The sequence below is a fragment of the Alosa sapidissima genome, chromosome 13, assembly GCF_018492685.1.
Source record: "Alosa sapidissima isolate fAloSap1 chromosome 13, fAloSap1.pri, whole genome shotgun sequence".
NCBI lineage: Eukaryota > Metazoa > Chordata > Actinopteri > Clupeiformes > Clupeidae > Alosa > Alosa sapidissima.
Window position 1 is genome coordinate 25,190,371 of NC_055969.1, and position 16,824 is coordinate 25,207,194.

At 43.3% G+C, this 16,824-nt stretch overlaps 1 protein-coding gene across 1 annotated transcript in view; it reads left to right on the forward strand.

The window, feature by feature from the left end:
• Positions 1–2,719: 2,719 nt before the first annotated feature.
• The window catches only part of ugcg (UDP-glucose ceramide glucosyltransferase), a 39,602-nt gene continuing 25,497 nt past the window's right edge, over positions 2,720–16,824 (forward strand). Inside the window, exons 1-2 of the mRNA XM_042058523.1 lie at positions 2,720–2,993; positions 10,979–11,120. Of these exons, the coding sequence (XP_041914457.1) occupies positions 2,896–2,993; positions 10,979–11,120 (240 nt within the window). The 5' untranslated portion in view covers positions 2,720–2,895. The remainder of the gene's footprint in view (positions 2,994–10,978; positions 11,121–16,824) is intronic.

Genomic DNA, 16,824 nt, shown 5'->3' on the forward strand with positions numbered 1-16,824 from the left:
AATGACAAATAGGCCTATCTTTCTATCAGAGATTGTATTTGTGATTTTGGATACTGTTTTATTGAAGATTCTGAACCACAATATATCTTGTAATATATTGTTGGCTAAATGTATGTAATTAATATGTTATTACTATATGATTTATGTAATGTAAAGTAATGTAAATATAATGAAAAGTAAATTGAAATCTAAAAAGACAGTGCCTTCTTTCTCACAAATATTCTTTAGAACTTGTTTTTGCTTGAGGTGTTGTGCGTTCACATTTCATAAGACCAGACACCAGGGGGCGCCCTGAAACCAAGCCCAAGAAAATGTGTTGCATGAAGAGATCCCTGGCAAGTACACATGACATGAGGAAAGCCAGACTTGCTGATAAATATGACAAGAGCTTAATATCGTACCTTTATATAATTTGTCAACTTGTCAAGAGCAGCAGCACTGGTAAGAACTAATAGAGTGGTTTGAGTCATCAGGTCGTTTCTCAGACTCACTCACTACCCATATCACTCTCCCCCTCACTTTCTTCACCACAGTGTCACCTCTGTCCTGTCAACGTCTATAACTATAAAGTAAAAAAAAAAAGTGTAGTTTTGTTTGCTCTTTAAAAAATGTTGCCTATAAAAGGTTTTTGAAAAAAATCTAAAGTTTTTTAAAAGACATGCATCTGCTCAAACAAACAAACAAACAAATTATGGAATATTAGGAAGTGGAGGAAAGAAGGAGGGGCATAGTTGTATGGGTATGACACTTCTTTTTAAATTTATTTTGGTGAATACCGGTAAGTATATTCAAAGATATAATGTTGTTGTTTAGTAATAGAAGCTGTGATGTGAGAGGTACTTCTGAGCATTTAATGAGTCATTAAATCTCACCACAAGATGGCATCATAGAACATCATTTAGTTTACATACCATCAGTCCAAGTGATTTACAAATCTGATAAATATGTAAAAAAAAAAAAAACTTTCAAGAGAGCCAACTTAAAAACCTCGAGGAGCCGAGAGGGAGGCTGGCTGCATCCAAAACATTATTTAAAACGCCTGCCGCCACCGGTGATTTACTCTTTAAATATTTTCCCACAGTTCAGATGGAAACTTTGGAAATGTTTTTACCTGAGGCAAAGAACAGGAGTATGAATTTTTTGGGGAAGTCTCACACATCTAGTGGTTGTCTGGTCATGTATTTGGGTGTGTAAGAACACCCTAATTAAACTGGTTAGACTGCTCCATTGCCCAATAGCTGGCCACATTTACAGAATACTTCTTCTTCTTAAAGACAGCAACTTATCTGATCTGTGGCCTAGTTATTGAGCCAAGATTTTGAAACATAAAATTCTCTCCTATTTTAAGAGATTTTAAATGGTGGAGATTATTTGTCATCCAATGTCAGATATTTTTTAAAAGCTTACATTTTAGGCTAATTTAAATTGTCTGTCAATTTTAAGTTGCCTTTTGAAAACGAAAATTACAAATTGACTCAAGATCTTTCTCTTGTCTACATAAAATGATAATGTCAGCAGTCTTTAAATAGTCAAAGTGACAGTCCAATGACAGCTGTGCATCACATTAAGGTGTAATAGGCTGCCATTTCCTGACTTATGACTTCCTTCCTTGTGGATGATGTCATAGGCTACTGATAGCAATCCATAAGGAGTGGCCACAACATTGATCCCTCAGTGAGTCACTCATTCCAGTGTGCTTTCACAACAGCAAGATCTGACATACAGAGGTTTTAAGTATTGATTTCAGCTTTGGTACTTCCTTGTTATTCATTATCCATAACAAGCAGCTAAGATGTTTTAAGGATCTTTTAGACTGTCCTTAAATGTACAGTATGCCACTGGCTATACTGGCTTATTGTGGTGAATAAAAAATGTAAGTAAAATGTATATTGTTATGCATTAATAAATGTGTATGGTGGAAGTAGGCGCAAAGGTCTAAAAACAGGGTTCAGGCAGGAGACGTGCTGCACCTTCTAACATTAGCCTATCCCTGTGTTCATGGAAAACCGTTGGAGAGGCCCTCAATACTGCCCTACCTTTGGCATGCGCTTTCACATGCCATGGTGACACAACAAATTAACCAGTTGAAGATTGTAATAGGCCTATCTGAGAGACTGTAACCTCACTTGTGAGGTAGCCAGGGACTAGGCAAGCGACTTTGCTGTAACATAGGCCTATAGGAGAGGACCAGTGCCATGCACATCCAAAAAGCCATTTGGATAGGTGAAGTAATTAAAGTAGGCTATATTAGTAAGAAATGATCAGCACAGAGAGCTCTCATTTCATTTTTTTTACTTAGAGTGACATTTCCAGTACCTTGGCTCTTCCTCTTCGAAAGGGCCAAAACTTAATTATGGACAGCCTAGATTTTGGATTCATAGTTTGACAAATAATGTAAAATGAAGAATATGCATATCAATATCAACATGACAGCTGAGGTCTTGACATTTACACAACATGCATAGCCCAATGATTAGGCCTAATCAGTTAAATTAAATTGAAATTATTATCCTATTTCAGGATGTCACCCATAGCCTATGTCAATTAAAACCCTTGCCACATCACACTATTTGGAATTGGCACTTCCATCAGAAAGAAATGGGCGTTGAGAGCACGTATCACACACGTAAAATGTAAAAGTTAGCCTATTTCAATGTGCAACTCGTTGTAATATAAAATAAGGTAATATTGACTAAATAATGGCTGTGCCCACTAGCCTACCCTGTCAAACACGGACCATCCCACAAATACCAACTCGACTACTAGCCTACGAACTCCACCCCGTTGCTCTGCGTTACCACCAAGAGCCTTCCCATTCTGCTATCATTCGGCAGTAGCCTCTACTGCGCTCTAGGGCCAAGTACTACGGAGTCAAATACACATTACGGGACAACCATGGCCCTCCTTGATCTTGCCATGCAAGGTTTCTCCATCTTCGGATTTTGCTTATTTATTGTTCTCTGGCTCATGCATTTCATGTCGATCATCTATGTGTGAGTATCGCGTTCAGAATATCTTGCTATTTTGAAAAGGCAACACGCTAGCTTGCTAATGTTACCTAGCGAAAGGTAGCTCTAGCGTATGATCTCTCGTCCATACGTGGAGCGCACTGCTTAACTATGGGTAGCTAGGTGGCTAATGTTCTTGTATGGTCATTTGAAGGGCCTGTGATGGGCTTAGTAGTTCAGCTGACGTTATTTTAAATGTATGTAATGATTTGGACAAAGGCGTCTGCTAAATCCATATAACGATACGTGTGAAGATGTGTTGCAGTTCATCAATTGTGGTAGATCTACACACTGACGTTTTCATTGTCAGATAGCCAGACATTCCATCTGCCTGTTAGCTTCTAGCTAACGATACAGTTAGGTGAGAGACTAGAAAGTAGAAAGCTTCTTCTATGGTTACAGCAATACTGTGATTCGGGTGCATTTTGACAGTGGCAAAGGAAGGAGACCACATAGCATCTGCAAAGCAGCTAACTGCAAAGTGTATTATCCAGCCAGGGGCATACTCATTTACAAGCAGCGTCAATTATACTGGGTTTACACAAGGCAGCCTGTCTGTCTGAATGCTTGGTTCTTGTATGGTTGACAGACCTGAGTGGCAGCCATTGATGCCAGTCCACCCGGCTTCGGGTTATTTCCCTAACGCCATCCACCTTACTAAACTAAAAGGTTATCAATGTAGGAATTTGTCCTATTATGGCTTAAAAAGACTAACCATGTTTAACGTTATGGAAGGCTAAATTAACCTCGGAAATCGCCCAGGGGACAACGACTACCGCTCCGAAAGCGCGGCCAAGCTACCTGACAGCTCCATTTAACGTTAGTGTGATCGAGTAAGGAGTAAATTAGGTTTATGGAACAATAGGTAAGAGTACATCGTTGTCGTATAATTTTAGCAGATTGCTGCTCGAACCTCAACTGGGATCACGTTACCATAAAACACAACGTTAGAACTGATTACTATCTGGCGAGCTCCGTTTTGGACGTTAGCTAACATGGATAATGTTAGCCGCAGACACTTTAACTCGGTAGATTAACTATCCAACAGAAAATAACCCTTTCCCGTCGTTCCGACTCATTCTAGGTATTTTACGTTAACGTTACTCACTTATCTTGTCATGTCGAGTGAAAATCGCGGAGTACTATATAATTCCATCATGTTGAAGACGCTTATACCAGTCTCAAGGTGTAAACATTGATTTATCCCATGTTATCAAGCGCGCTTCTGTGAAACCAGTGGGTTGGAAGCCTGGCATCACTTCAGCCTCCGTCGTGGTGGTCATATGATAACGGCTGACTTCCTACAGTCACAATAGTGCCGTTCATGTGGTGTCCCGGTGAGAAACACGCAGAGGATACAAGGAGTTTTGTGCTGTTTATTGATAACAACGCCGAAATGTAGCCGTTTACATTGGCAGCCTAACAATACCAGTAGGATATGAACTAAAACTACGCTGGTCGTAGTCAAATGTAATTAGATAACCTTACCTTACCTATACTTTGTTCACTGCAAAACTGGACCACTACGTTGCATGATTGGATCAGTCACAAATAAAATAATCTAATAACCAGGAAAGATCTCTGGCCCTCGTATATCACCAAAGATCCTTGATTAGGCCTGCTTGCCCTGCTTCAACACTGTAATGGTAGGATATTATGTTGAATTCCAAACATCCCTGAAGAACAATCTTATTTCTCAACATTTCTTCTCGTAAGCATCTGTGATTGGTTCAGAAGTCGTTTTCTTTCTGTTGACAACTTTCATCTTAAACCTCCTGCACCATGCAGAGGCACTTTAAAACCATTTGCCGGTGTCCGTTAGTGTGTATTGTTAGACGTTTTGCGCAGATTTACACATGAATGCAAGTAATGTTCAGTAAGTAGCCTTTTTACATCTTGGATTATACCGTGTACCGTGTGGCAAAATTTTGAATTTGAATTTCCAATTGGGGATCAATGAAGTATCTATCTATCTATCTCTAAAAGCTTCTGTAATGCTGTGGGGCATGTCCAAAAATTGAGCTACATCAGTGCAGTCTGCATGTATCTTGAGCTAAGCCATGTCATGTTTTGGTTTGAACACTATTGAAGGTAGAGTGGGAGCATTGGAGTGGAAGGGGGCACTCTGTTCCTCTGTCTGCTAGGCCACTGAGATGATGATGATGAGAGAGAGAGAGGAGGGGATCAGAGAGGGGGCAAAGAGAGAGAGATATAATGTTTGTGTACGTGAGAGAAACAAAGAGAGAGCGTGGGTATATGTGTCTGTAAGAGAGAGCGAGAGAATGTGTGAGTGAATGAGTGTGTGTGTGTGTGTGTGTGTGTGTGTGTGTGTGTGTGTGTGTGTTTTAGAGCGAGCGAGTGTGTGTGTGAGTGAGTGAGAGAAACACAGAGAGAGGTGTGTGTGAGAGAGAGAGAGAGAGATGGCCAGAGTTGCAGAAGTGTCCCTCAAAGTAACTAGAGCGTAAGAGGGAAGGCTACATCCGGCCAAGTGTGCTGGGCTCTTCCCCGAAATGAACCTAGAGGGAAGAATCGGCTAACACTCCCCACCCTCCCACCGCTATACCGTCCTGCGCCTCTAGAAGAGGCCATTTAGGGAGATGATCACCACTGCACCCTGCACTGGTCCCTTAAGCTTTTTCTCTGCTCATTCTTTGCTTTGGAATTTGAAATTATGCCCTGTTGCCCAATCCATCCCTACGCCGTAAACAAAATAAAGAAGCTAAATATAGCTTAACCCCAGTGTGCGGGCGGCCCTATGACGTTCTTAAGTATTGCCTTATTCTGACTACTAGTGCCAGACATTCATTCACCTAATGATATAATCACACCAGGAAATACTGTAAGGCTTTATCACTGTTATGAGGCGCTGGCTCTACATCTGATGAAGATGAACCTCAATGTCAAAAATCTGATTAGAGAGAGAGAGAGAGAGAGAGAGAGAGAGAGAGTGTGAGAGTGAGAGTGCAAAAAATAAGAACACACATGCACTTGGAGGAAGCACGAGCAAGTGAGCGGGGGAGTTGGTGACCAAGTGATGGAGTGTGTGATATGGAGAGGGAGGAGGGCGGAAGTGGTAGGGTGAGCCGCGTGGCCCAAGGAGGCTCGTCTGTGTTGGGGTAATGGCTTTCCTTGTCCTTGAGGCCCCTCCGGCTTCCTGTAGAGGGCTGGCAGGTTGCGTCGCAGCGGCAGCGGGAGAGAGCTGTCACCACTGCTGGAACTGAATATAGTGTCCAGGACCAGGAAGCACTTCCAGGCCTGCCAAGGAGGAGATGGGGGAGTGCAAGGCAGGATGCAGCGGGGTTAGGCTACAGACGGGCAAAGAAGTCAGGCGATGTGTGTGTGTGTGTGTGTGTTAGGGCGGGTATCTGAAGAGAGACAGTGAGACTTCAGGGCCTGGGTGGGGTATCTGTGTGCAGAGGATGCAGAGAGCAGTACAGGCATGAGGAAGTGTGTGTATGGGGAGAAATCAGGAGATTTGTGTGTGTGTGTGTGTGTGTGTGTGTCTGTCTGCCTGCCTGTCCCACGCCTTTTAGTGCTCTTACCCCCCCCGGGCGTCAGAGAGCCAGAAGGAGCAGTTGCAGCAGAGGCACTCACCAAATGAAGTGGCTGCCTTCTCCCCCTCCTGCGTTCAACGCGATTAAAAGCCCCTGTAACCACAGAGCAGCTGAGTAAAAGCCTCCTAAAACCCGGTACTGCCCCTGTCAGCGCTGTGGCTCGGACCCAGTGCCTGTCCCGCACCCCCCACCCCCCCCTCTGGCGCCAGAGATTTGAGAAGTCCGTTGAGGTTGCGTGCAACTGTGAAAGGTGACCGTTAAAAAAAACATGAACAAGCAAGAGCTTGATTCAGATATGATTCTGGGCGTAGATGTACGGTTTACTACGCATGCTGCTGTAGCTCCGAAGTACGGCGCCAAAAAAACGGTTCCAGTTTTTGCAAACATACGGCTGACCGATTTTGGCCGCATTTCTTCCGATCATGCTGGAAGTGTAATGGACGCTGCTGCTTGTAATGTCTCTCACCCGGATGGCTGTGGTGGGGACTGGGTCTCCTCAACTGTCACAATGTTTTGCCGCTCAGACCGGCAGTAAGAGCCCGTGGCGTCCGGTGGCTCTTGACTTTATTACCGGCTGCTGCGTTATAACCGGATCTCTGCGGCTGCAGCACGTGCGTGGTGATTCAGCCTCTTCAGCATGGGCCGCCTCGTCCTGCATTATCATACCACATCCATTAGAAGTGCAGGGCTCTTGAGGACCTGTTTATTTGAGAGGTGTTGGCAAGCTACACTCTGAAACATTTCATCAAGTCATTTGGCCGCTCAGAGCTGGCTGTCTTGGCTGTTTCTTTTGGCTAATGTGTTTATAATCAAACGTGTAGTCTAACAAAGCAGTAAAGAATGAAATATATTGACTGGAAGGAGGAAATGTAACACCTAAGCTGAATGCTGGCTGTGAATGGTACAGCTGCTTTGGGCTGCTGCTTTGCGAAAGCTATGCCAGTAGGCAGTGGTTCCTATGGCTGCACATACTTTGCATCTTTTCATGTTCAGCTATAATAAACTAAGCCTGTTTAAAATGTTGTAACAAGTCTAGTCAACATCAAGTAATGTTACACTTAATAATAGTCTTACTTCCCTCCAAGCCAAAAGGTTACGGGGTAGCATTTGCACAACTAGTGCAGTGCCCGTTCAAAAATGCTATTCCTGTAGAAAACCCGTAGCCCAATTACATGCCCGCAGGTATACCTGCTTTACAGATAGGATGATAGGGAAAAACATCATTCCGACTTAGAATTCAATAGTGAATATTATATAATGCTACATTCAAGATTCAAGACTTTTATTTGTCATTGAAAAGTTGCCTGTACAATGAAATTTTGCCAGCAAGGCCACAAAGGTGCAAAGAAGTCAAAGACTGAAAGTAACAAGTACAAAACAAAGATTATCAAGTCATAAATAGGGCATCATAAATAGTACATCATAATAATAAAGGGATATAGTCTGTAGAGGCAGTGTGACTGTATGTGAACCAGTAGTGCAGTGAGGAGAATTTAGGCACGGCTGCATGTGACATTTTATTACAGATCTAAATGACATAAGCCTAACAGCTGTTTTGAGTTAAGGCTATATGATTAGCCTATTGAATAACTTGATGATATAGAAGAAGACATAATTTTGTGGAACGGTTCATCATCAAATGCAATTTGCAACAATGTGACTCAAAACTGACTGTCTACACTGCATTATATGTCTTCTGCTGTTTATACTGCACCACCTGTCTATACTGTGTATCACATTGCACTTTTTTGCGCTTGTGGTTAGACGCAAACTGCATTTCCTTGTCTCCGTACTTGTACTCTGAACAATGACAATAGAGTTGAATGTAATCTAAATCTAAAAAAGAAGAAAGAGAAACAGTCTCTGGTATCCTGTAAGTGACATCACGCTCTGTCTGCCACACGTTGTCTTTAGATTGTAATGTGTGGCATTCTGAAACGTCCTTAAATTCATTTTTTACATCGTTTTGAATAGCCACTGCATACCCGTGTTTGTTGGCGTGTTGTTCCAAAATCCGATTTATCCATTTATGCAAGCAAACCGCATACAGGGAGTCTTTATAATCATAGAGATAATCATCCAAACATCTTGCACTTGCTTAACATTTTTTACCCGTGTACGCTGATTCAGTTCTGCCAAAGGTCAGCTTCTATCCTCTCTGGTAGCCTACAGTGCTGTGTGATAGGGGGAGTAAGTAGAGCGACAAAAGCCAAAGTGTGCTTCTTTTACCAATAAATTTAACAATATGTCTTGCATTTCTTATCCAAACAGCGTCAAACTGCACTGCACTCGTGCCCGTAGCAAGACACCTGCCAAGTTTGAAATCAATCGGACGAACAGTTCAACAGTTATGCGAATAACACACAAACACGCAGACAGACAGACATTCCTGTAATGTATAGATACAGTAGATGTGGTTTCTGACTAAACCAGACTACTAAGCAAGGTCAGTGGAAGTACGTTGAGGCAAAAGCCAGGGTTTGCAGTTACAAAAAGGAAGTGCTCTATTAGCCTGGCTAGGTCACCATGGGAATGTACGCTGCACAGCTTACTGTGGTCCAGAGCAGGTTATGTATATTAAGATAGAAGCAGCACATACTGACCAATCTATTATCTTGGGACAGCAGAGGTACCCTTCCCACAAGATCCCGTCAATTATTGTACAGGCGGAGCTCCACTTACCTGAAACCTTTGATGTGTGGATAAATTTAACACTGTCGCAGGTGATTGCATGAGTCACTTATGCCATATGGGGCAGCCGTGGCCCACTGGTTAGCACTCTGGACTTGTAACTGGAGAGTTGCCGGTTCGGGATTTAAGAAATGCAGTGAAATTATGTCTGATGTCAGCCTATTTGTGCATTTATGAGGGGGGGGGGGGGGGGGGGGGGGTAAAAAGTGCAGTAGAAGAGGGGTTTAGTAGATTAAGTGGCAAGGGCTGCATAAGAAAGGTGGGGGAGGATTTGGATGGGGGGGGGGGGCACCAACAAGGAGCATCATATTACCAATATCATATTACCAATTACCTCACATCACTAGTTCAAGGTTTGATTAGCCATTTCACACAAAGAAAGCGTAGGTAGCCTATGTGTATTATTCTATCCTAGTTATTGTTTGTTTGCCCTGTCGTGGTCTGAGTTGTCCAGAGTTCAAAAAGATGTCATTCTTGCAGAGTCCCATTGTTGCAGGTCAGCAAACATAGAAATAAAATGCTAGCTTTCTAACGACTTTAACATGAAAATCTCTTGTTGAAGTAACGTGGAAAAAAAGAAGTTTAGCAGTAGGCCTAACCTTTTTGGGTGTAAAATTGTGAAGGTAAAGTTCAGTGTAATAAACCGCGGTAGGAATTCATTGTTGTTAGGCTTGTGCGTGAAGGTTGTTTAATAGTTTTGATGGTAGTGAGGTGGGATTTGATTGTTCCGTCGTAAAACTACTGGCATAAATCAGCTGTTGACTGTTTTACTGTCCACAATGTTATCGGTTCATCTGTCCTCTGACAATTGCATCGAGCATTATGATTCTGAGGGCAAAGGTTTAAAATCATACCACCTTGTGTTTCCGATCTAGAGTTGTGGATTTGTGAATAAAAGTGTTAAACATTTATAGAATATAACACTGTCAAATAAATATTTCATAGTTGTGTGGGTACGTTGCATATTTTATGCTTTGTGTGTGTGTGTGTGTGTTTTCAGAGTGCTGCAATCATACACCGCATTTCCCATAGTGGTGGCTTCAAACTAGCTCGATTAGCGTTAGACCGTGTTTTAGCCATTGTGCACAGTCAGCGAGTCTTCCTCTAAAGGCTTGTCTCAGCAAAGTGCCATTGTTTTCTGGTGGCATTGGGGAAGGAAAACTAGTCGGCCGAGGCGAGTTTGAGTGGAGGTGGGATGTGGGGGGTGAAAATATTAAACTGACAAACAGCCATCCTCTTTGACCTCTACTGTTGCCTGGGCCACTGGTCTACTGGTCTGCCCTGCCCTGCCTTTGTGAGAACAAACATGCATGGTCAAAAGCCGGACCATGTTCACAGAAAGATTGAGGGAGTGCGCTTCAGGAAGCAACTTTAGAGTGGGGATTTGTGGGCCTGTGTGCCAATGTGTCTTATAGACGCAAATGTGATGTTGAAGCTCGGGACAAATCCTGGAACATCCTCTGCATCTGTTGCTCTGCAAACAACCAACGCCTTCTTGTTGCCTAATGAAGGGATTTTCTATGGCAAGGTGTAAATCCCATACAAATTAGCCTGCAAACAAATGGATATTTAGCATGGGTGTATTAGCATAGGTTTGCCTTACCTTAGACAAGAACAAATACTTCAGCAAATGAGACTTAACTCACACAGTAAACGTTGTGCATTTGGAACTAGTTGCATTTAATTCTCACTACCCTCCTCCTGTTGTTTTTCTCTGCCCCGTAGCCGTCTGCATCTCAACAAGAAAACTCCTGACAAGCAGCCCTACAGTAAGCTAGCCGGGGTCTCGCTTCTCAAGCCACTCAAAGGGGTCGACCCGAACCTCGTCAACAACCTGGAGACGTTCTTCGAGTTGGATTACCCCAAGGTAAGAGGCCTCTATCCATTCCCATCTGTGTTTATTCCAAGGTCTGACGGTCTCTGAGCCACTGTGATTGCCATGGTAACAGTTCCTGCAGGATGCTCTCACTGGCCCCAAGGCAGACCTATACATAACTCTTAACAAGAACAAGGGAGTACATATCCTAATTCCCATTACATGGCCTAATACTCAAAGGCATTTGCTCTCTGGAGGGACAAGCTACCCTTGGTAAGCTCAACGTTTTTCATAGTGGAACAAACAAAGGGAAAATGGGGCACGTTTGCTCGTTTGTCTCTGGGGGGAAGGCATATGGGAACATATGGTTTCCCTGCGCCCGAGCCTGCGGGAGAGTAGCAGAGACCTGGCAGAGCCGAGGCCAACGCCACCGTGTTGGGCCGAGGACGCAGCGAGCCTAACACATCGCCCACTCATCTCGGTGCACTGTCGCTCCGCACAGTGTCATCAAGAGCAAGCAGATGTGAGAGAGTGAATTTGTTTTATACCTGTTTGCTTTTATTTGAGGTAATGCCTTAGCTATGTAAAGCACATTGTGTCTACCTGGGGTATGAAATGTGCTATATAAATAAATTGCCTTGAATTTGGCAGGATGAGTTATTTGATGGGTAGAGAGAGAGAGAGAGAGAGAGAATGCGTGTGTGAGAGAGAGAAATAGAAAGAGACGGGGGTGGTGGGTCCGATGGAAACGATGGTGTGACATGTGGTGCTAGCCCCCCCCCCCCCCCCCCCCCCCCCCAATACCACCTCAAAGCAAACACATGCCCCGAATATATGCACAGGCTACGCAGTGCCCTCGTTTGTGGCTCCGCTGTGTGTTTGTGTGTGTGTGTGTGTGTGTGTGTGTGTTGGGGGTGGGGGGACTGTGTTGTTTTGACAAGAGCCAAGGTCTTGTCAATTGTAGCTCAGATCAGGGAGAATCTGTGTGTGTGTGTGTGTGTGTGTGTGTGTGTGTGTGTGTGTGTGTGTGTGTGTGTGTGTGTCTTGTCAGTTGTCGCTTAGGAAAGAGAGAATCTGTGTGTGTGTGTGTGTGTGTGTGTGTCGTCAGTTGTCGCTCAGGAAAGAGAGAATATGTGAAGCCTCAGAAGACTCTGGCATGAAGCAGGTGCGGTGTGTGTGTGTGTGTGTGTGTGTGTGTGTGTGTGTGTGTGTGGGTGTGTGGAGGTGTTGCTGTCAGGGCTTTGCACGCTGGATGAAGATGGAGCCATAAAGAGGCCGGGCTTTGCATGCCCCACTAGGGTTGTGCCGATGGACGATTGACAGGCATCACGATGGAAAGCAACCATGCTTGGTGCACACGCAAGTGTTCTGATTGATTGTCTATCCGTCTTTCACAACAATTTTCTTGGAGCAGATCTTCCACACAACTTCGGTAGCCTGGTCAGTATGTCTCTCTTAGCTGTCCACTTTCATCAGGCCGTATAGCCTATATATATATTTTTTTTTTTTTATGTAGAACATTATAAATGGACGATGTTCGTCCATCACAATGTTTTACTGTACACATCGTCAAATGCCAATTTAGGCGACATCGCCCAACCCTATGCCCCACACACACACACACACACAGATGCATTGTTTTTGTCTGCATGCAAAGCGCCCTGGGATGAGAGAGGCTGGTTTTACAGAGTCTGCAGGTCTCTGTGCAGGTCTTGAGTGGAATGGATTATAAAATCTCCGATTCGGTTTGTATCACAGTTTTGGGTTCCGTTTGGCATGTGTGTGTGTTATTGGTTTTTTATTGTTTTTTTTTTTGTTTTTTTTTTATACTCCAGAAATACCATACATCAGCACAAGATATCCTAATAATCCACCATTTGCATTATTTAAAAAATCAGTTTGCCTCAAGGTGTCATGTGATCATGCAAAGCTGAAAGAATGAGACAGCTTGGCATTAGCCACACCATTGGGACAATCTTAGGCCTAGATTTTGATCCAGCAGAAGGAGAGATGTGCTACTAATTTCAACATGCTTTTTTGTTTATTTGGCAAAAAAGGTTTACAACTTAAACCAATTCCTGCTAAGTATAGGTACACGTATTAATTGTCGAAGCTTAATTTAAAAAGAAAAGGCATGCACTGAACTGTGTGTGTGTGTGTGGGTGTGGGTGGGTGGGTGGATGTGTTAGTGGGTGTGTGTGTATATAGTTGAGTGTGTGAGAGCACATAAATGTGAGTTTCCAGTAAAGCAACTCGTCAGGCATCCTGAGGAATGCTGAATTTGGCAGCTCATTAATAGCCTGTCATCTCTGATCAGTGATCAGTGTTTAGTCTTTTCTAACAGACTGAAGTGCTTCTCCCACACCCTGTCACTGGGGCCTAGGAGAGACCCCACACTCCCCTGAGCCCAATGGGAGAAACCCTGCGTTCAGTTGGGAAGTGAATTGCTGATGAATTTTGGGTCAATGGGTGTGGTATTTTCAGTCCCTGTCTAATCATGTTTTGAGTGTTTCTTTCCCCATATGTTTATTTATTTTATTTTTGTTCCTGTCTATAAGGTAGGGAAATTATTTGACCTGATTTTTACACAATCATACGTTATGAACAGACATAACTTAGATGACGGTCTGACTGAACGAAACGTCAGTTTATCAGTAAATTGGCTGTAAAGTTGGTCTAAAGGAATACTGCTGGTGACAAGGACGGAAATGGTTATCTGACCAATAGCGCTGGTAGTTACAAGGGTCATTGTTATATATAGTTTCCACTGAATACAGCTTTCTGTGAGGTCATTTGAGGTCATATAATGAAATACAATCAAAGCTTGACTTTTTAATAACTTTAAAGTTATTAACTCTTTCAGGTCCGAATCCCACTGGTGGGATATTTCAGACATGTCACATGTCAACATGCATTTAAAGGAGTTTTTATCCTAGAAGCATACAAATAACACCCACAGAAATGTTTTTAGAGCTTTGGAAATGAAGATCAAGCACTTTTTAGTCAGACTGCAGGTACTAATAGCACACTATTAGCAAATGCTATTTGCCATTAGCAAATTAACTAGTCAGTCATCACTCAAATGTGGACATGACACCTGTGAAAATGCTTACCGTTATCTACATTTGATCTGTGTCTATGGCAGGCTGACGCTGTAAATAGAAATAACATATTTGAGGAGAAAATCGGATCATCGCCCACATGATTGTTTTCATATTATAGTTTTTCAAAGGTTTTGTGGCTGTCCACTCTAGAACACTGAAATGCCATAGAAGTGTTTGTTGTTTGTGGGGTCTGGAACATACATTTGATCAGCGTCATGGCAACCACACGTCAACGTATCTGAAGCTCTCCATTTTCCACGTGCACTTTACTATGTTTTCAAATTTATCCACCACAGAGACTGCTTTCAAAAATGATTGTTTTCAGTGTTAAAATACAGCATGTTAATGTGGATGAGAGGGCTAAATGGAGTAATAATTATGCATATTTATATTTATCCAGCTTACCTATCTGCACCCTAACACCCCCCCCCCCACCAAAAAAAAAAAGTCACACTAAATAGCAGGTTACATATAAAGAAAAACTTGCATTTCATTAGAATATATATTTCTTAACCTCTATTTACACAAAACTCTTTGACTAATTAGGCTTTTTTTTACTATGGCTTAGACTCATAGGATCTGCAGCCTATAGCTTAATTTGAACCTATAGACCCTTTCAACAATAAAAACAAAAACAATGCTTGAACGTTCTATTTGGTTCTCAATCGACTTCCTCTGCATCAAGATAACATATGGAATGTTAAAACGGAAGCCTTGTGGGGCCAACTATGATGCTGATAATGGAACTCTCTTGAAAGGGTCTATAGCATAATAATAATAACACGGGGTGTCATTCCGGGAATTTTTTTAATTCTAGTTGCTAATCACACCATTAACGTGACTTGAGAGGGACAGGATTCAGAAACTAAAGACAGGCCCATCTTCTGTCTGACTCATGTCACGTTACCAATGCATTAAACCACTTGTCACTGCTTGAACATGTTTTGTGCATGTTGTAGAATCACAACCCACAACAAAGCCTTTATTTGGTGCAAATCAAATTTGGTTTCTTTGGTTACTTTGTTATAGTACGCTATTCACATTACTAGGCCATCACCGCAAGTGCATACAAAATGTTTATGGCCAAGTTTTTTGCCGTCCCCCCATTTTGCAAAATTGCTGACCTTCGTTAGGCTACTACAAGACGTTTTTCCCTGATAGCTGATAGTTAGGGCGTAGATTTATTTATTGTGTCTATTTGTATTTTTAAACTAACTTGTAAAGCCTTTCACATTTGTTGACTAAAGGATGATGATGGACCGTGAGGGGACGCCCCTGGCCCCTTTGTTAGTCCATCGTGTGTGTGTGTGTGTGTGTGTGTGTCTGTGTGTGTGTGTGTATATTTAGCACCTTGCTGCGAATGGCCAGAGAATGGCCAACCACCTCACCTGATCCTCTGAGTCATCGTTTTCCTAAAACTGCTTGGTCACACACATCCACAGGCCACAGGCACACATGCTGTCACTAACACTAATGAGGGAGCACACGCACACACACACACACACACACACACACACACACTATCTACACACTCACAAACATATCTACATCCACATACACTGACTACATCCACACACACTCGAGCACATCCACCCACACACTCACACACACACACCGACGACCTGGCATCTGGCACGTTCGGCCACGCCTTCCCTGGCTCTTTGAGCACCACAAGTGTGTCTATAGTGTCCCTGGGTTAGTTATATCACCTCTCAACCTGCATGCATGCCACATGTTGACCTCTGACCTCAGAGGTCGGTTTTTGTCACGCAGCAGTCACCTCTGACCCCGTGGAGGAGACGGTGGTTGGATAATTACCAGGGGTTGGGACACTTGCAAGACTGGCATTACCACAAGAGATTCCTCTTACAGTCATTACTTTAGCAACACGGTTAGCATGGCTTGCTTAATTGTTGCAGCAGGGCTGTGGCTGCTGCACGTAGTCCTGGTCATTTTGGCTTTGCGGCGTCAGGTTGCAGGTTACTCAAGAGCAAAATGCGTCAGTGAACAGTTTGGGATTACTTGTTCCTGTAGCAATTGCTGTTGGTAAACTGCTTTTGCATAATTTTGAAGTGTTTGGAAATTCAGCTTTGAAACTGAGAAGTTGAGAAATGACTGTGGCCGTTGATTAAAACATTTGAATTATTTATGAGGCCATTGAAGATAACACCGCCATGGATTGTCTATTATTTGTTTCTTGGAATCTTCTTCTTAATAATCTTCTATATGGGGGGGGGGGGGTGCTGTGGCACAACTAGCTACAGTGCCCAGGGGGACCACGGGTTTGTGTTCAGCCCGGGTCATTTCCCAAACCTCCCCCATCTCTCTCTCCCATTGGGTCATTTCCAGATCCTCCCCCATCTCTCTCTCCCAATGGGTCATTTCCCGATCCTCCCCCATCTCTCTCTCTCCCATTGGGTCATTGGCTCTCCTGCTTCCTGTCTCTCTCTTCACTGTCCTGTCTGAATAAAAGCAAAAAGGACTCTTCCATGAAGGGACAGATAGGGCCTCTCTGCTGTGGTGCTAAAGACTGGGGTGATCAGCCACCCTGGCTTCTCTCTGAGGCATAGGGCAGGTGGAAGGACTTCCCCACCCATGACTTGCACAAGGGCCGCGGTAGTTGATAGCTAGCCTAAACCCCAGTCTATGAA